At 40.3% G+C, this 20,978-nt stretch overlaps 1 protein-coding gene across 5 annotated transcripts; it reads left to right on the top strand.

Moving 5' to 3' along the window:
• The first annotated feature begins 365 nt into the window (after positions 1 to 365).
• Positions 366 to 20,562, top strand: pdgfab (platelet-derived growth factor alpha polypeptide b). Of its 5 annotated transcripts, none has more exons than XR_005279359.1 (7): positions 366 to 1,080; positions 1,833 to 1,929; positions 6,271 to 6,405; positions 8,193 to 8,383; positions 17,826 to 17,952; positions 18,474 to 18,599; positions 19,648 to 20,562. XR_005279359.1 is itself a non-coding variant. In XM_038270083.1 (6 exons), exons 1-6 carry the CDS (start codon positions 1,021 to 1,023, stop codon positions 19,659 to 19,661), a joined length of 624 nt encoding a protein of 207 aa, XP_038126011.1. In that variant the 5' UTR covers positions 371 to 1,020; the 3' UTR covers positions 19,662 to 20,562. The 5 variants fall into 5 exon arrangements, 2 of the variants coding, with proteins under 2 accessions (XP_038126011.1, XP_038126010.1); XR_005279357.1 differs by having other exon boundaries at positions 368 to 1,080; positions 1,830 to 1,929; XR_005279358.1 differs by having other exon boundaries at positions 368 to 1,080; positions 1,830 to 1,929; positions 19,651 to 20,562.
• Positions 20,563 to 20,978: the final 416 nt, after the last annotated feature.

The raw sequence follows: 20,978 nt of genomic DNA on the forward strand, positions 1-20,978 counted from the left end.
TTTTTTTTTAAGAAGTGAGGAATAAACAGAGGAGGATGCAAAAAATCCAGAGAACTCTGGCTATAATTAAAGAAGATTACAGACCAGTAAATTGAATGATATGCAGCTATCGATCTGCCTAATTATAAGGGAGGAGATCAAGGTAATCTCCTTAAGAAATGGATCCGTTTCTTTTGCGCCCTCCTGTAAACCAAACCGATTATGCATCATATCTGTGAATGGGCGGTGTTTTTCTGAGGACACACACACATACACACTCTCACCCAGGGTGAGGGGGGTAAGGAGGGGTGGGATGGGGACGGATCTTGGAGTCTTAAGTCAGCAGCCAGCCAACCAGCTCCCCTTGCTGAATAGATGCATGATCGGCCAAACGCGAGGGGAGGCGCAATGGGCACAGAGCTGCTGGCTCTCTATATTCAGCTGCTCAGAGGCGCTCTGACACCATTCACTCCAGAGTCCTCCACGTCCAAAGACCTGCGCTCAAACACGCTCTCAACAGCTCCACACGGACGCCTTACTTACTTACTCCATTGTGATTTCCTGGGGGGGCATCTTTTGGATTATTTTGACGCAAAACTTTCAAATCAGAGAAAATCCAACGCGCTTTAAATGGTCCCCTAGAGAACAGGAGCTGTTCTAATATGTTTGACTTTCCATTGCGTTGGGTCAAAGTGTGAATCTTTTTTTTTTTTTTTTTTTTGCAAAGGTGAAGGACAAGTGCAATGCGCGCCAGACTTGTTTATTGGATTTGCCTCCCGTGCGCGTAAAGGAAGGTTTATTCTGTGCTGGAGCGCAGGGTTTGTTGAAGAGGACGCAGCCGAATGTGAATAATAAGAAGACATCTCAGCCTAAAGGTTTCAAGCAAGTGAAAACGAGGCGTCTGGGCGAGCTGCTGTGACTCTACACCGCTTCCCTCCCTGAGGGGATGGTTGTGGATCCTCTGGAGCCAGGAGCGACTCGGGGGCTCCTAAGCGACAGCTCTTTTTTCGTGCTTGAGGAAGACTTTCCAATTAAAAGGAGATGAGAGCCACAATTTGTTGCTTCCTGCTGTGGACGACGTACCTATTGGCCACTGCTGAGGTAAAGTGACTGGTTTTGTTTCCAGATTTATCACATTTAGAGTGCAAAGGTCCTTTCTTCGAGTGCCACACACGCACTCAGACACAAAACACTGAAAGGTAATTTCAAGATGAAAAAAGGAAAAAGATTTTGATGTAACTATCTGAAAGTTTTACAAAAGTCTCATAAAAGATAAAAATAAGTACATTCAAAAGTTAAATTGAAAGCAGTTTGAGTACAGTGTTTGAGTCATCAGTGCCAGTCCTGCTTTTGTGCGCTTTGACGCGCAACGCTGTTATTTTTTGGTCTTTATTTTTCTTCCAAATCTGTTTGTAGTCTGAGGGCAAATTTGGCAAAGGTTTTGGTTTGGCCAAGCGCGTCCATGGGAACCGTCCTGGATGATAAAAATAGTCACTGTTCCTGTGAGGGTTGCGCACGTCTGGCTCAGTCCGAGGTGCCTGGATGAAGCGCGACAAGTGCAAAGGGTGCGAGGTGCTGCTCCGCCAGCTTTCCGTCTGATTTTCCAGAAGCAAAGAGTGTATTTGTCTAATTTGTCAGAGATCTAAAGCTGCTGATTACTCTACTAAATTATAACAGGCCTCCCCGACACCTTGCTGGAACATTGGACATTCCTTCAACTTTTAAACCTATATTTATCTAATGAAACAAGCATCCAAACTATTTACAATCAGCTGAGAGTTTCAAGCAAGGACCCGATGTGTGTCTAACCTTCCTTTCTTTGATTCTTTGTCACCCTCCTCCTGCTCCAGAAGGAAGCAGAGTTTCCCCAGGAGCTGATCGATCGGCTCTCCAACAGTGAAATCCACAGCATCAGCGACCTCCAGCGGCTACTGGAGATTGACTCCGTAGGTAAATTCTGCCTCTTGATACTTTTCTAAGCTCCACTTTTCTATAATAGTCCCATTCCATTAGCATTCATCATATATAAACATGTGAAGTAAAGTTTTTATGCCATGCATTCATGATCAACCTAAATGCAAATGCAGGAAAGAATGGTGCAAGAAAGTTGCATATACTGCATATGTGTGATGAAGGGTGACTAATGAACATGCATCCAGACGGCCACATGTTTTAGTGCCATAAATCCAGTGGATAGTTGCAGCAGGTTGCATGTTAAGCTGGTTTCTTCTCTCTCTGTGACCCAGACTGTCTTACTGATTAAATTACATTTGTGCTGCGGAAGAATTTGTTTGCCTTCACATGAGCCACTATTTACACAGGCTGCTGTCATATATCAAGTTCAGGGCTCCAACTTTGCAGATTTCTGCTGATTTTTTTCCTAAATTTTATATTCATGAAAACAAGGACCTTAGCTGACATTTTAGTTTAGCACTTTGTATTTGAGACTTGGAGATAGTACATATTGCTAGGTTATGTCTGCAAATTATTTGCACTTAAAAATGCCAAAATTACTCAGATTAATAGTTTAAGCTCAATTAAGTTGCATGCAGAGCATTTATTTAAAAATCAGCTGTGGATTTTGTATCTTTTTTTTTTTTTTTTGCTTAGAATGAAATTATTTTTTGCAAATCTTGCTTTACATCTAAGGTTGTTGTTCAGCTTGTTCAGCATTTTCATCGATTCTCACCATTCCCCTACAGCATTATGCTGCCACCACCATGACTCATTATTGTGTGGTGTCTTGCTGCTTAAGTTTTCAGTTGCATTTATGCCATATGTTCTTTTAATTGACATGATAAACAGGACAGTCATTCATTAAATATTCAAAACTGAGATTTTTTTTCACCCCCAATTCAATACAACTTCCTGATTTACTCCACAATTTCCTCCCTGAGTTTTATGCTCTCTTGGTTCTTACAATGCTATTTGTTAACTCATGTTCTTCCAACACACCTCTGAGGATTTAAAACAACAGCTGCGTTTATACCCATTGCATTCTAATGAAATACACTGTTTGGAGCTGCCACCTAGCCAAGTTTGGACAAGTTCGATGCTTTTTACAACTCTTTAGAGCTTTTATAAATGGAAGAATCTCAGACTTGAAAGCAATCAATTCTTTTCCACAACAGCCATTACGCCACTTTACTCTGAGCCCAGTATAGATTGCTATGATGCCCTGTGGGTGTAAAAATGTGTTTATTCTTAATGTCGTTCTTCATTCAGATAAATACTTTGCAGAGTAATAGTAGTAGGCTAATGATTTTTATACAAGGGCATAAATCTGTCTTGAGGGTCAGCTGGTCAGCCCTGGCCAGGCCATTAAAAGACTCTAGACGCCAGGAGGGTATTTTTGGACCTTTTTTTGCAGAATCCCAGCACAGAGAGGCAATCAATGTAAACAAAGTTAGGAGGGGGCGATTTTAACAAGCAGGTGATCTTGTTTATAATTATGTGTAGCATTTGATTGTCAGTATCTGTATCTTCTGTCCCTGGAAAGGCAGAGGTTTCAAAGTGGCAGTATCAATAGGACGCCCAGAGATGGTTTACTGTACTCCTGTGCTCAGTGCAGGCTTGCATTTGTTTTTGCAAATTCCCAGTCTTGAGCTCTGACTGTCAGATGAGATGACCCTGTTGAAGTCTGCAGATAGCGGTCTGGCCCCTAAGGTGCTGCGCTCCTCGTTATACTCCTCCTTCTGTCTCTCTCTTGAGGTGGCCCCTCGCCTGCCTGCTCTTATCTCTATGAGAGAGGAACTTTGATAGAAAAGGGAACCTGACTCTCGGCAAGGGGCAGAGGTGGAGGAGGGAGTTGGAGGCATCTTGAGACACCAGCTTCAATCACATAGACCGCAGGTTGTTGTGCAATCTGCTTTGTCTTCTGTCTCCTGCACAGCTAGCAGAGATAACTCTGAGACTAAGTAAGATAACTTGTTTCCCACCTGCTATTACACAAAACCATAGAAATTCCCTTCCGCCTATAAGACCTTAGCCAGCATTTTGTCAATTCAGCCATATAACTGTTAGAAAAAGAAATACACAAGGAAATATAACAGAAGAAGAGAGAGTCACTTACTCTTAAGAAGCCACCAAGCTGGTGATTTGCTCAAGGAGATGAAAAGAAAGGGAGAAGGGAAAGAATAAGATGAGGGAGTGAAGGCTCTTAGCTAATTTGCCGGTCTTGAAAGACTGATTCATGGTAAGAGACTGTCTCCTGTCCTCTGTTCTCTTGTCTAGAGGCTCTGGGTGTGTGCATACCTATTAGTCACCTGGAACCAAGAGAGGAGCAAGCCCCCTCACTCCTCATCTGTAGTCTTTCCACCTCATGCTCTTTCCCATTTCTTAAGAGGTCTCTTTGTCAAATCCTAGACAAATTTCCCTTGCATAAAACTTTCCGTATATGTTTTATTTTTCTCCGGGATTTTACTTTAACCTGACAGTAAGAGTTTAAAAGATTTGTAGATTGGGATGTTATGTACAGTATGTGCATGTGTAATGGTCCGAAAGAATGATAGCTCAGCCCTCTGTTTGACTCCCAGATTTCTGCTGTAGGCAACGCTTCCCTTCAGTGAACCTTTGGTTCTGGGTCACAAACTGGTTGACTGAGTCTCTGACAAGCTGGAAAGAAATTCGCTGAACTCTTTGTGACAGACAGACCTGGAAAAAGAAATCAGAAGTCAAATAAACAACCGATCCTAGTGGTGGAAGGCGTATGGTTTGAGGAAATCCCTTCTAATGACTCTGGTCAAATGCACAAAAAAAGCTGGATGAGATGACTGTGTTTGCCTATGGTTAAGCTCTGTTGATACATGTGTGCTTAAGGCTTTTCTATGTTGTTTAGGATAACGAGAAGAGTTTCTCCAATTGTTAGCGTGTCTTTTTGTTTAGTGTACGTGTGCAGAATTGTTCTCGACAGGTATGCTATAACCAGAAAGTGGCAGACCCACCCAGTTTGCAAACATAGTCAGACATTCTCAGGATCCTACGGAGAAGCTTTATCATTTTATTGCTGGTCTGGCACTTTTGCTTAATCCACCTTGAAAGTCTGGGCGGAGACCAAAACAAGCAAGTCTTATCAGATGACGGTGAATATGAATAAAAATGAACAGGCTGTGTTAGCAAAACACGTACTTTAACGAAAAACCACAGAGTGATTGAAAAGCAAACATTTTCAGTAAATGAGGGACACAGAACCACTAATTTGGCCTGAAATAAAGGTGACCGGGCCCTACCTGTCAAATGACCACTTTAAGCCTCTGCGTGTCTGTGAAAGCTGGTTGTTTGTTAAAGTTCATGCTGACTCACCTTCGTCTTGCTACTGCTAAAGTAAATTTAGCCCAGTCACTGAGGGAGGCTGACACGTAATCCCAGCAATTAACCAGAGCGCTGTGTAGAGCCGTACCTCCTACCTGCAGCCAATGTACTCTGAACTGTTTGTAACCTTATAGGAGTTGCCATGCTTGCACATTGAAGGGAAGTGTAAACCCTATAATTGATACTTCATGTCATTATGGGTGTGTGACCAACCAATGCTTTGTTGTTATCGTTGTAGCTGAAAATTCCTATTTCACCCTAAAAAACATTCAACTTATTAATGTATAAAGAAACATCAGCAGTTTTCACAAGGTTGCAAGCTAATTGTGCGAGCAGTCGCCCTTTACTAATCTGTTAAAAGCTCCTTGACTGTGCTGTTATTAAAGGATCAAACTGCATTGTGCGATTGGATCTCAGTGTTACTATATAACCCGGCTGTACTAGAATAAGCTGGATTATTTGAGGTGAAACAAAAACAAGCTTGATTATCTATAGTAGCATACAGATTGAACCTCTTTGTCTTTAGTAGGCGTTTCCTGATCTGATATTGATTCTGGAAAATTGGTCTGATAACAGCCAGATTTTTCTTTCAAGTTTTTGTATCTCATTGGTTAATAATACACGGGTCAGCTGTTCTCATACCTATTGTTGTTGACTTTTGTTCTCAGCTTGAGTAATATCACTTAATCAGGCTTGTTTTTTTAAAATTCCACATACAACAAAATAAGTAATAAAGGTTTGTTTGACACATGCTGATAAATTGTTGAGTCAATATTGGTACCAGTCAATAATCAGGGCTGCAATATCGGTTTTCGTATTGGAAATGTTTGCTTTATAAACTGACCTGAATAAAATTGAGCAGAATTGCAGTTTAAATCTAAGTCCACCAAGTTATTCAACATGGCTTGCATGCTTTTAGTTTGTTCTTTTATTAAATGTCTTTGGGACATTATTAACATGGTGTCCCTCTGTTCTGACGAGGTACGGGAAACGATGTTATCGAGGAGCACAAGCATCACAAGCACCACAATCATCATAAGAACTCCTCCAATCATCATGGTTACTACAATGGACTGAAGAGCTCGCAGCTACACAGCCGACGCAAGAGGAGTCTTGGTAAGACCTTCAGAGCCCAGAGGAGGCATTATTGTGTCACGCATGAGAAACTGGTACACGCAGTGTGAGCAGGGCAAGAAAATAATCTAAAATTTCACTTTGGTTCCCAGGAGATGAAACACTTCACTTTACACTCATTTCCAACAAAGCTAACAGTTAGTGGTTTTTATACTGCTTTTAAAGAGAGATAAAAGGCACCCTAATGAAGACATCTACCCAGTATTTATTTGCAATCAAGGAATCATGAGAAAGGGAGGCTAGTGCGCAGGGTTGAGGAGGACGTCTGACACCAAGCCTTCTAATTGGCCTGAGGCTCTAAGATCTAAAGACACACACGTCAGGCAGAGATATATCCTCGAGCGTGGAAATTCCAGACATTCAGGGTTCAAGTTGCAGCTTGCTTCTGCTCCCAGTCAGATTTCTTCATAAAACGCCACGCGGTACGATATCTGATCGAGGCGTGGAGAATACCATGCAGAGTGTAGAGTGCATGCTCTCACAGTAGTGCAGAAACTGAAGTGATTGAAGCTGCTGGTCATGTTTCATTTATTTGTGCTGCACCATAAGATATAGCATTTTGGGAGTGCTCAACAGAAGCCCTTACATTCAATGCACGATTGGCATTTCCCCTTTACAAGATGATTATTTTACTGCAAACAGTTTTATGCCTCTTAACTCACTGATAAAACAACTATAAAACAAAATTGGTGTGACATTTTGTAAACATTTAATTTCAACATATTTAGCCAATATTTTTAGAAAGAAATTGTGTATGCTTTTCTGAAACTAATGAGTATCTTTTAAAGTTAGAAACAGAAATGTGTTAAATTCAAACCAGTCTTTAAAAATGTACTCATTTAAGTATAGGGCCAAACTCTAAACCCAATTATTAAGATAATTGAGCTTTTTCCACATGTTAAAACAAAAAGAATAAACCCGTGACTGAGAAATAAACATCTGTGAATAATGAATAAAAAGATGATCTAAACCTTAAGCCTTTCTCCTGAGAACTACAGCTTAGGTTTACTGTTAGTTAACAGACTAGGGTTAAGAACACAAGCCTACTAGCAAATTTGAGATTAACATTAATGTTGTTGATAAATTGGCTAGAGCAGAATACAGTCTTCTCAGTCTAACAGAGAAACTCGTCACAGTTAGCATTCTGCCAGCCCTTATAAACAACCAATAAATCCACCTTACTGTTGTCTGTTGGACAGTATAATTGATAAATAGGCAAAGCTAATTGTTTGATCTAACCGATAGTTAAGTTAATTCTTATCAAAATGTTAAAGCAAAATTTTAAGTGAATAAAAAATGTTAGAATTTACCATAGAAATATCTTACTGCATGTAGAAAATATGACTTATTTATAAAACCCACCAGAATTAATTTGTTATAATGCTGTTAAATCCAATACACGTGGTTAATAAATATCCCACCTGTGTAAATAAAGGTTGCCTTTGCTCGTCATGCTACGTTAACTGTACTGAGGGTCCTTAACAATGCAGCTGTCTTCTTAAGTCCCACATGCACCTTAGACATTTAGCTGATATGAGATCAGTTTTAAAGAAAGCTTGTGTTCTTAACACTCATAAAAGATGTTAGTTATGATTTGAGGCAAGACAAACTGCTCTCACATCAAGTGAGTCATGAAGAATCCAAGCAGCTGTGTTTGAAGATCTGATTCCGTCAAAACAGAAGCACTTTTTTTTTAGGAAATGCGTCACCAGATGTAACAAGTATGAAAAAAGCATAAAAGCATTAAGCTGACCCTGTCTCACTTCCAGTTGAAGAAGCCGTCCCTGCGGCGTGCAAGACAAGGACGGTGATCTACGAGATCCCCCGCAGCCAGGTGGATTCCACGTCTGCCAACTTCCTGATATGGCCACCCTGTGTGGAGGTGAAGCGCTGCACAGGCTGCTGCAACACCAGCAACATGCGCTGTCACCCGTCCCGCAAGCACCACCGCACAGTTAAGGTAAGACAGGAAGTGTAAGCATACCAAATATATCCATACATTTATCCATTGATTGTTTTACTCATTTGTATCCAACTGTAGTCTTTAAGCGCCAACACCCTGCATGGCTTAGACGTGTCCTTGCTTTTTACAGCTCAGTTAGTTGACTACATAAGTTAATCAGCATGCCACCAAACAGGACACTACTAATGGCCTATTCACTAAATCAAAGATCTAAGATATGTAAGAGTCCTGTGCTTAAGGACCGACTGTGTTGACCAATGGTTTTACTTGCAGTCTGCTGTATTTTGAGGTCCTATGTCTAAAGCCTGAACATTGTGTGGAACTCTGCCATTAAAGCCTTGTAAAGTTTTATATATCTACTATAAAAGTTGAAGAAAAAGGAGTAAGACGTCTGGAATGTTGGCATGAGAAATGTGGATGAACCCTGAACTCCCATGTCAATCACCCTAATTTTACTATTTCCCACATATTGGCCATCTGACCTACCCTTACACCCTATCCTGTTCAACCCCCATCCTATGATCCTTTGCTTGGCATAAGGGATGGTGCAAATAAGGCTGTTGGCTGGGATATTTGTTGAAGGAATTACCCAGAGAGGGAAGCTCCTGCCAAGATCAATGCATAAAAAACAATGCCTGAGATTGTCCAAGCGTCACATTCTGCAGGACTGCTTCTTCATCTTAGTTTTGTTTATCCTTTTGTCTTCTCTGGAAGCAATGTGCCCACTGGAGACGAAATGACAGTAAGAATGAGAGGCATGGCTTGCTTGAAAGCATGTCCCTCTGTTCAGGATCAGAGAAGACATGGTGGCAGGAGATGAGATGAATTTCTGGTTATATTTACAGTAGAGCTATTTAGTTGGTGATCTGCTCTGTTTGGAGGTATGGGGACTATGTGGTTTGCCCCCGTGGAAGCTAGAGACAACCAAGGTATAAACAGCATAGCCAAGAATACTCTGGCTGTGTTTGTCTATATCTGCACTTAATTATTGCTGCAGCAGCTTGATCTTGCCCAGGCACTGGCACTGCCAGAGCTGTTTTTCTTTTGCCTTTCATGCAAGGCTTTAAAGATTTCCGCCTGATAGACTAGCAGAGTCATAAAACAAATACCAATCTTGGCTATGGAGTTTTTATTCATGCAATTTTACTGGGATTTTGTGGAATGGGCTGACACAAAGGTGCACTGAGGATGCATGAGTTTCAACAGCTTTAGCAAATAACAATGTAAGGTTATGAATCAGTCCCTTATGCTTTGAACAGGAGGATGAATATTATTAAGACATGATATCAGAGAAGCAGCAAATAGTCCTAATTGTTATTCTAAATAAACTGCAGAGATCCGTAGCTCTGGTGGAAGAATTTGTCTAATGGAAACACAGTCTACAAATCTGGCCTTAATTAAATAAAGCCAGGAAAAGGTTGGAGTTAAAATCTATTAAAAGAAACAGCCAAATTGTGGAAGATGGGGGCTCTTTTCTGCTATCAAAAAAAAAAAAAAAAAAATCCCCTTTTAGCCCAAATTCAAAAAGCTAATTATAGCTTAATTGGATTGACAAGTTATCTGAAATATGCCACCCCCATTTTAAGACATGATGGTCGGGGTGTGATGTTGTGGGGATGCTTCATCTGTCTGCATGGAAGCAGCTCAACCAAACTTTGACTGCCATCCTCAATAGAATCTCTGTCTGTGATCAGAGGGATTGAAAGGCACAACCACATTGCAAGATGCTTGTTTCAGCTATTCCCAAAATGCTGTATGCAGCTTTGTTTGTGTCCCCCTCATGACACCGGCGATAGAATAGGCGTACAGACAGACAGATTTTCTGAAGGTTGCTGTGAGGGTGAGAGGCGTTGCATCTGAAAAGAGGGCATCCCTCAGGGCTTTCTCTGGACAAGAGACATTCCCCACATTGTCTGTAAGGAGCATTATCTCGTTCCAAAATTAGAGTTTGAACAGTAGTTCAGATTGTTCCTCTCACTTTAGTAAGTAGAAAGCTAAAAATGATCTGTCTTCCAGAGGTCTGGATTGTTTTTCTTCTGTAATCCAAGGATCAGTACAAAGGACTTCTACTGTTCTCTTCCCACCTCAAACTACTCTAGATTCATCTAAATCTGTACCTCTCCTCATATTTAATCCATAATTTTTAGGCTGGGGATTCGAGAGAAGCAGTAGAGGTCTGCTCAGGACTTCTATTGAAGCATTTCTTGTTCATTAGTTTAGCAGTTAATTTACAAAGATCTAACCAGAGGAACACTCAATTGCAATGTCCCCTTCTTTTTTTCTTTAGTATGTCCTCTTTGCTCCACTCTCATTCTTTTTCAACTTTTTTTTTTAATTTCCATCTCAGACTTGTATGGTTTAAAGTACTAGACCAAAGGTCTTGTACATGCCTTTCCATCAGAGACAAAATATAAACCAGCAGGAATTGGCAACCTGCATGCTTTTGAGCAGAAAATACAATATTGTGATTATGATTCACAGTTCATAGCAAAAATGTTAATAGTTTTGAAACTCTTAGCCTTTTTCAAACCATGCTAATCCTTTATAATGGTAACCGACCAATGCCTAACTGTCAGAAATGAAAGTGGAAATGACTGTTTCCATCCCATCTATCATAAAAGTCCAATGGTGAATGACTTGCGGGAAAATAATCCTTTCTGCACTTTGTTTAAGGCTTCTTTGAATTGGCATAGCTTCCTCAGTTTCTTTATCTTGAAATTGAGAGTCTGTTTATTTAGAAGACAATGAAAGTAGAAAACTGACTTAAGTTTTCTACAGCTTTTTTTGGCACAGAGTAACACAGAACTTCCTCTCCCTCACCTGTTACTGTGCACTGCCAGTCAGCTTGCCTGATAAGGCATCCCCTTACTTACTAAAAATAAAATTCAGACAATTAAGAGGCTGTCATGGTAACATTACTCTAACCATAATAATTAAAACAACTGGTTTGTCTCTTTTTGGAACAAAAGCAGTTCTATTATCTTAATGTATTGAGATTTATTACTTACAGTATCTCCATAAAAGCCCCATAGAGAAACAAGTGCAATGCACACTCCCGAATCAAATAAAGTGGCTCTCTGAGAGAAAAATGATTAGAAAACAGTAATCAGATTGAAAGACAAATGTATATAAACTTACATACATAAATGTTTTGAGGCCAACTTGAAAAAATACAAGGAAAACATGAGAGTCAACCTCTTAAATTAACCCCATGATGTTTCTTAATCTCATCTAAGTGGTATATTGCTGTAACAATTTAGTTCAATCTAATATCTTTTAATAGCTGGAAACCTGTAATTGACTTTCACCCAAGTATTTTTCAGAGAGGGTTTTTCAGGACTCATCTTTATAGAACAGGAGTGTGGATGAGAGAGAGTAAATCCTTAATGCATTGCAAACCCAGATGAGGCTCTTTGTGTGAAGCTGCAGCAAGAGGAAGACAGACCGCAGAGTAATGAAGTGTTGATGGCGATTGGATCAAAGTGGAGGACAATTGAGGCCAGGCGGAAATGGCCCCAGCGCTGAGTGTGGGGGTCCCACATATCTCTCAGCGCCAGCCTCCGGGTCCCTGACCCCTGCTCGCAAACACACTTACACATGGTTACCTCAGCCGATGGTGGGTCATGGTGGGGCGTTGGGGGGTAGCAGTAGCGGTGCCCCTGCGGTTGTGTGGGACTCTGACTTACGGGGTGTTTCATAAATAAAAAGTGTGGCGTTGATACAGTGAGAATGATTGATGATCATGTGAGGGACAGGGTAGGGGGGTTCGGTGGGAGTAAGGGGCCTCTGTGTTTGAAGTGCCTCGCAGCTGTGAATTATTTACCCTTTGATTCAGTCAACTCTCCTGTTGGATGAAGCCGGGTGAGGGAGTTTGTGTGAACATGGTGGGGCAGGTCGCAGACCATGGGAGTGTCTGAGATGTTGGCTACTGCTACAGCGGCTGGAATGCTTCAGCAGAAAGGGCAGCAGTCTTTTTAAAATAATATTTGACTCAATATTCTGTATTTTTACTTCACTCTTCCCCTGCTGTCCTCCCTGCCTGTTCCTCATCCTTCAGCCCGTCCACATCTCCTCTCTGCACGCTTCAATATTGGAGTCTGATTGTCTGTTGTGTGAAATAACTGTTCACTCCCTCTGTCTCCCCTGAAACAGCAACTCTCTAATTTTACCCCAGATGTCATGTCTCTGCATCATCTGTGCTCTCTCTCATTATAATCTGTTCACTTTTCATCCATTGGGTGCTCAGTAATGTCACTTTCTAAAATTATGGTTTCTGCCGATGGAATTGGAGTTGGGAATAAACAGAAAGACGTGGGTTCATTCTGTCTTAAGTACTGCAATCAGGTTCGGACTGGTATGAAATTCTCACAGTATCTCAGTTATAAGAAAAAAATGCATCACAAAAATGTAAAATGAGATGTATCGACTCTCTTTTAAAGGCAATGTTAATTTTAGTGGCTGTGTTTAAAATATTGTCGTACTTGATTGTACTGGTATTAATAGTATAAACTAGAGTTTTACCATTTTGCAAGATTAATATGAGCAAATTTGGTGATAAACATGCACAAATGAGGTGATTGTGCAAATGGTGTTTCCAGGGCAGTGATGGCATCCCTATGTAAAACTGGATGTGCACAGTTGGACTTGGTATGGTGTTTTTTTCATAATTTTTAAAAGTTTAAACAAAAGTTTGCAATTAAATCCCCTTCAGTCATTAAGTTATCCATCCACATGCTTGTTAAAAAGGTGTGTGTTTAGATTAAGCTCTTCTGCTCTTCCTGTTTGACAAACGGTGTGCCGAAGGGTGCAGAAATAACGATGTGTGAGGCTCTGAAGTCATAAAAAAATCCTTCCCACAGTGAGAGGCTGTACGTTTTAAACATAAATTGTCCATTACTTTTAAGAGCTATATTTGATGCTTACCCTACTGCAATACTCTGAAAAAATTAATAAAAAGAAAATTTTAAACGCAAATTAGTCAGCCGTGTTAATGTTTTTTTTCTTTTCCTTTTTATTATTTCATGGCACAAACAGCTATAGTAACAGATGGAGATGTACAAAGCCTTTCCTCTCTCTTCTTTTTTTTCTGGGCAGTAAACACAGAGTGTCTCTGTTGCCTGTTTTCCCTCCTGATGGATGAATTGTGACCCTGCCCAGCCTCTTTCCACCCCTCTCCATTCTGCAAACATACACATGAACTTTTTTATTTATTTTTGCTTCAATCTGTCACTGTTCCAGTTTGCCATGGCCCGCGGTGCACATCCACATCCCTGCTGTGTTTTGCTTGGAAGTCTGGAGCAAAACTTTCCCCTTCCTTCATCATGCTCTCATCGTCAGTGTTCTGTGCTCAGGGAATTCCCAATTAGCCCCGACCTGGACAAACGGCTTCACACAGAAAGGCTGCTGGTGACACTGGGGACAAGCCAAAAGCAAAAGGGGGTGTGCTTCCCAGAGCCTCATGCCTCACCCCAAACCCTCTGGATTGGATATCCGTTGCCACTCAGGGGATTCTTTCTCAGGGCCATTGACTTCCAGGGAATTTCAAGCGGTTTGATTTATACAAAGAGAGCATGGGGCCCAGTGTTGTAGTATGGGAGAGAGGCTCTTTCTGATCTATGTTTCAAGTAGGAAGTCACTGGCTGTGCAACAAAGTGCAAGAATGTATAGATGGGAAGATTAAGGAAACAAACATTAAGGAGTCTAGATGTGGTGAGCACAGCTTGCTGATGTTTGTACTGAGTTTCAGAATGGGGAAACAAAGCAATCTAAATGAGTAGAACACGGCAGCTATTTTGATAAAAAGGCCTCATTGAGCTTTGACCAGAAAGTGCAGACATGTTTAATAACAGGATATCAGGCACAACTTAAAAAACAACTAGTTAAAACCAAGGCATGTTGTCTACCATGTTTGAATGTGAAATACCTAAAGCATTGAAGTTGATGGGCTATGGCCTTGGAAGTTTATACCTAAAACAGAGAATACGATTAATCCAGATTCGAGAAAATCAGACAAATACTGTAAAGACTGAAGTGTCCCCATTTTAGCTGCAACATTCAGATTATAGGATGAGCATTTCATATAATCAACATGAAAAATATAGATCTCTCCTTCTTCGTCACAGTGGTTCCGGCTTGCATTGGTGATGGTCTGCAGAAATTTGCTGCCAGATTTGGGGCCTCTTAGTGGTTGGCATTATTTAAGGGCTGCAGCCTGCTTCTTTGTTGGTACTAATTGTGTCCAACCCTTAACGGCCACGGGGAATCAGGTCTTCTAATGGCTACACTAACCAATAGAGTAGCATGTTAATTAGGTTAAACTGAAGTTTTTCATACAGCCAACAAATCTTCACACAGGAATATAAGAGCCAAATGCTGTTTTGAAAGCTTCTGACACTTTTTTGAATTTAGGCAATAAATTATTACTGCAGTCCTCAGGAAAACGCATATGTCCAGTTTGGTGTTAGGGGGGTGTTCCTATTATAGTTGCCGCAATAACACTATTAGAGATTTATAGACGTGTTTGCTTGCTTGATATGTGAGCGTTTTTAGTCCTGCTGTGTGCAAACTAAGGAGACAAATGTACTGCTGGGTCTTATATCCCATTGCTTCATCCTTCTGACATTAGCTGTTTGTTTTGCCCGACAGAGTTTGTGTGTGTTTTAGTCATTAGAATCAGCGTCAGCAGTTAATGTTGGACTGGACTTTCTCTTTTTTGCTCCCTGCTAGCAACTTCTGGAAGCCCCTCAGTACAGACATTCCCATACCTGCCATCAGCAGACAAGCTGTCAGTAACGACAGCTCCATCTTTCATCTCTGCCTCCTTTCATCAGTACTTTCCAGTCAGATAATCGGATTAAGCGCTGGCGGCAGATTTCTTTTAAAACCTGTCCTATTTTGGGATGTTTTGTACACTTTTGGCTGATAAATGCAACAACACTGTGATAAATTCTCTATCTGTTGTTTGAGTTTTGGTTTAATAAATTTCCCAAATGGGTTACCCAGAGACTAAGTGTTAATAGGTAACACATGAATGCCTTCTAATGCAAGTCATGATCATGGCTCGGTGCTCCTCCCCCTTCTTAAATAACCATCTCTATTTGTACACACACACATACACACCCCTGTGAGAGCTAATGAGAATGGTGGTTAACCTTCCTACTCCTAGTTTCTTCCTTATTCTGGCCTTTCACCCGCTCCTCTTCTCTTTCATGGCTGGGTAACAGCAAACACACCACCAATAACCCAGACACTATTGTCCTCTGTTTGCCCTCCGCATACCTCTCTCTCCTGCTTATCCTCTTTTCACTCCCTTTCTTTTCTACTTTTTTTCACACTGTTAGAAATGTTGCAAAGGAGTGGCTGCTAAAAACTGCTTGCCCTTTGCGTCTTTACTGCCTCAGTTCCAGTCGCACCGTGCCCCCCCGCCCTGCAGCCACTTTTACATCAACAACAAAACGCAGCCCTCTCTCTCTCTCTCTTCTTTAATTTCAACATTATTGTTTGTTTTATCAGACAGGGATTGGTATGTTGATTTGTCTGCATGACTGACTCACCACCAAGAGCCAGGCTTGGCGGTGCGCCATTACAGAATAGAGGAAAACAAACTATCATTGGTTATATGCATGCAGAAGCTTCATGCCAACTATGGCACTGTGTTGCTCATACCAGAGTGTGCACCAAGATTTTCAGCTAATATCCTTTCTTGTGCTACAATTGGAATAGGTGAAGCTGAGGAAATTGTTTCAGTGTGACTCTAGGGCCTTCAGGGAGGATTTGAGATGTTACCTTTCTTGGCATTTAGATCAGAGGGGCAAAAGCATGTGCCCACCTTTCCTGAGTTGCACAACAATATAACCTCCATGCAACCTTTTCTATTTAACTTTCATCTGTGCTTTAATCAGTAGTGTATTGTTGATGAGAGCTCAGGGCATTCATATCCCTTGGACTGATGGTTGTAAAAAGCTGATTAAGGGGAAGCTGTGAGGGTGTTGCTTGGAATGACAAGAATTCTTGTTTTGCTTTTCCCACAAACATTCATGCATTTTATTTGGATTTTATATGACAGGCCAACAGGTGGTTTATTATTGTGAAGTACAGGGGAATTAATAATAACTTGTAATTTGCGGTGAACATTCAGGTTCATTTCATCAGGTTAATATGGTGAATAACCACCTTTTGTTTTAATACAGCTACAAATCTTTTTGAATTGTTTCTTTACCATTTTGCACATTTTTGTTGGCAAAGCAGCTAATGTTGAGCTAAGTAAAGAGAACAACAGCAAATCAAAGTTTCCATGTCTTGCATTACATATAAGGAGATTTAGGTCTGGGCTTTGACTGGGTCACTCTAACACATTAATATACTTTGATTTAAGGTATTCCGTAGTAGTTTAGGATGTATTCCTGGGGTTGTTTTCCTGCTAATTCATAAACGTCTCGCGTTGTCTCAAATCATTTTCACCCTCTAACACACAAGTCCTGATCTAACAGTTCTTGTCAATTGGTAGTTCACGAGAAAATAAAAATTCTGTACAGTCGATGATTAATTACACTGTAAGAGATGCTTCATAGTGCAAATGATTGGGTATCCATTTAACTCTGTTGATGTGTTTGGCTTAAAGGAATATTAGCAATCTCAAATGTAGCTTCTAAATTAAACCGCTGGCAGGGGATAAAGTAATGCTTTCTGATTACATGATGCAGCCACCACCGTGTCTCACCATGGAGAAGATGGCAGGTTTAATATTTTATGTGCAAACCAAAGAATACAATTTTGATCTCACTTAAAAGAGTACCTTCTTTTTTTATGTTAATATCTGTGTCACTTCTTCTGGCTTTCTTTCAATTCAAGACTGGTCTTTGAGGTTGCAATGTGACAAAATGTATAATCGTGCAAGCAGTGTGAATATTTTGCAAGGTGCTGAATATTTCTTATATGCAAGCAAAGCAGAGCTTTCCATAATCTATGTGGAAACATGGTTTAGAATCAACATGTTGAGGCAAGGTGAATGAGTTTAGGTGTATGTTTGGATGTAGATGCTTTGGGCCTGAGCTTAGGGGATCTCCCAGCTTCTTTTCTTTTGCCAGAATAAACCTTCCCAGGGCCTAAGGGTGCAGAATACTCTATCCCACCCTTCATCTCTCCTCTTTCAACTCATAGGAGGGTCATACACTTCATTCAGATGCTTACAGACCATAGAGCACACAACAAGTGAAACCTAATGAATCAGCATGTAAGGAATGGTCCCGTCACACTTCAAACAACAAGCAAGCCTTGGCTGAGTTTTTTATGAATTAGTTTATGCATATGCCATCAGTCATGGAGCTATGTCTCTTGATGTTCTCTGGTGGGCAAATAGAACGTGCATTCATTAACGCACACAGGAAAGAGTAAATGTGCAGGAGCCTATAGCTAACCTTTCTCCTCTTCCTCTCTTTAGGTAGCCAAGGTGGAGTACGTGAGAAGGAGACCCAAGCTGAAGGAGGTCTTTGTGCGGTTAGAGGACCACCTGGAGTGTGTTTGCACATCACAACATCATGTGGTAGAACACTTAGATGCAGAGACAGGTAAATTTGAGCTCATATTTCCTTTAAGCCATCCCTACACGATGTTTTAGCATCCATTTTCCACACAAATATTTTACCCAATTAGACACTAAAGTTTGCTGGCCAAAATCCTGCATTTGCGCCTTTAGTCTATGTGCACACCTGCCTAATGTCTGTCTGCTTTGCACTAAATGTACCTTTACCACCAAATGTTTCCAAGCAAGCTGCACACCTGCAAGGGGAAGCTTTAAGCACTTGCTGTGTAAGAATTTGTGTGCAAATCTGTGTGTCAAGGATCTGTGTTCAAGGCTGCTTGGCTTGACGGCAGGTAACGTGCCTTGATCTGAAGGGTTTCCATATCTATGTTCAGATAAGTGCTGTAATGTGCACTGATAAGGCACCTGAAGAATTTAAACTGAGTTATGGCTTTGCACTCTCTGCTTCTGTCCCAGGGAATTTGCGGTATCTTCGGTTACCATAAAGCCTGCCTCTTGCTTTAAACCCTCCTTCCTTTTCACCCTCCCCAACTTTTGTGTTTTCAGGCCATCGTAGGGTTAAAGGTAAAAAAAGGAAACCTAAAAATCTAAGGCACAGCAAGGACTTATTGGTCTCATAATAAAGTTGCTCTTATTGCCCAAAGTCCACTGGAAGGCTGTGACAGGACACAGGTAGGACTTAAGCACTGGAATCACCTTTCGGTGTTACTCTGGCCCAAACAAGGCAAAACATGGGGCAGGCTAATCACCGGCACACCAATCAAAGTTTGAAAAGAAGGAGGGCTGACAAGTTTTACACCCCAAATCCTAATTTTGCATGTTGAATTTGTGGCTTTATGAGCATGCTCACTTTGTGCTTTGCCTCACAGCACTGTGCTTGCAAAATGTTGTGTGCACCATACTTGTTTTGACAAACTTCTAAGTTCATTTGTCTTGCTTTTACAATGCTTTGTGAAAGCTTTCATACCCCTTAAAGGTTTAACTTGTCATTCTCACAACTACAAGCCTCATTGTGATGCATTGGTAATCTGCCTGATAGACCAAAAAAATACATTTAAAAAAAACTGCCCCTGCACATTAATCTGAACCTAGAGCAAAACATGGTTGTGGCTCCATCATGCTCTGGGGATGCTTCTGAGAAAAATGGGCAGGAATTTTAAGAATGTAGATTTGCACTCTTATATAACCTTTTCAAACAGAAAATTTGAAAAACTGTACAGTAATATTGTTTTATTTCTTAAACCAAACTTCTACGTATCAGATTTAGACTATACCTGACCTGCTTAATGGGTCTCAATGTCTACTTGATGCAGTTTATTCACTAGTGTTGTTTTTAACTATTGGGACTATCATAGAGACATTTATACTAAGAATCATTTAGAAGTGTGCTTTGTAACAAAATAAATTATAAAAACATTCCAAAGGGGTATAAAAGCTTTTTGGGATATGATATCATCACTTTTCCTTTGCCTCACACTGGACTTTGGACAGACACAAATGAAACTGAACACGATTTTGCTTCAGCTGATTAAGGCCATTAATATCATGGTGGAATATCTTAATTGAGATAACTATAGGTTTTTTGTGTGTGTTGTATTTGTAAGAAATGCATGGTTTTAAGTGCTAAAATTGGAATATTAAGATTCTATGTGTTATTTATGAAAAAATGCATGTGTGCTTTTATGATTAGTAATTTTACCTTTATTTCTCTGTTCTCCAGTAGATGTGAGGTGAGGCCTCCTTCGATTAAGGGACAGCAGACTTGGATGGACCTAAACCAGAAGACACCTTATTTTTTCTGTGTCCATCTCCCTACCCACCATGCAAACTTTGTTTAAGGAAAATATACTTTCTCGTTAAGTCATGAGAATGAAAAAGACTGAAAAGAATCACAGAATGCCAAAGGTGCTTTAAAAAATCAGTGTTGATGAGGGCAACTGAACTGTGCTGCCAATTACAAAGAAAAGAGAAGATGCCATGAAGCTTGGACTCAGACGGGATGGAAGGACTTTGGGATGGAGACTTCAGAAGACAAGCAAAACGGCAAATAGACTGTTGGGTCAAAATGTTTTGGGTGTCCAGTGCTAAGACTCAAAAAAGTGATCCATTTTGTATAAAAAAACTGTTGCATTCAAAGGAAGACAGCAAAAGAAAAATAGGAATAATAATGTAAAGAAAAAGCTGGGGAGGGTTTTACAGAGGCAACATTGTGACTGATGGACAATTTGTTCTTATTGAGTAAACAGCCTAAATTTTTAAATTGCCTTACCTGCCATGTACATATAATCTTAAAAAAACAGGATGCATTGCTGATTTGCAATCTATTTATGCGTGTGGACATTTGCTTTTATCACTTTCAGTCTTTGTATGTTTTTAATAATTTCTGCAGACATGCGAGTGGTATGTTTGGTCCAGTCCTTTGCTCTCACCAGTATCACAATCTCAGTGTCATTTTGTTTTAAGCAGTTGTTTTTTTCATTGTCAACCATGTTTCTTGTTATATTGCAGTATATCTGATTGATGTCAAGTTTTGCATATGGTTTGGATGTATGTGTGCAAAGAGGAGATGCGAGAGTCAGTAAAGGAAGATGTTTTATTTTTGTTATGAAATATATAATGCATACTTATATCCAAACAGGAATGATGTTTTCTTTCATACATTTGTGGTTTAAAGCTTCCGTTTAAACAGTTGGGAGGTAATGGGAACATTTTTATAGGCATATGACATGATACAGATGATACAGTGGGGTTAAAATAGGTTTACAGCATTGCTACTAAATAGTAATTTATGGTACCTAATGCTCCAGTCATTCCTTTACAGAACAATACAAGCAAATATCTCAATATGTCGATGACAATCGCATCTATCAGAATATTAGAGACATCATGGTTCAGATACCTCTAAAATGTATTAAAAATTAAGTAAGAGTTACAGGAACTCTGTATCCTCTATCCATTGGAAAACTATGGTTCTACATTCCGCAATTTTCTTTTGTGCACAGAATTGAAAGGAACAAATAGAGCATGCCTAATCCTGTGCTAGGCCAAATA

The sequence above is a fragment of the Cyprinodon tularosa genome, unplaced genomic scaffold (genome assembly GCF_016077235.1).
Source record: "Cyprinodon tularosa strain WSP-4 unplaced genomic scaffold, ASM1607723v1 ctg75, whole genome shotgun sequence".
Taxonomy (NCBI): domain Eukaryota; kingdom Metazoa; phylum Chordata; class Actinopteri; order Cyprinodontiformes; family Cyprinodontidae; genus Cyprinodon; species Cyprinodon tularosa.

Coding starts and splice junctions, on each gene's coding strand:
- pdgfab (XM_038270082.1), top strand. CDS start 1,021: ATGAGAGCCACAATTTGTTGCTTCCTGCTGTGGACGACGTACCTATTG. Junction 1,930..6,270: donor ACTGGAGATTGACTCCGTAG/GTAAATTCTGCC, acceptor TGTTCTGACGAG/GTACGGGAAACGATGTTATC. Junction 6,406..8,192: donor CCGACGCAAGAGGAGTCTTG/GTAAGACCTTCA, acceptor TCTCACTTCCAG/TTGAAGAAGCCGTCCCTGCG.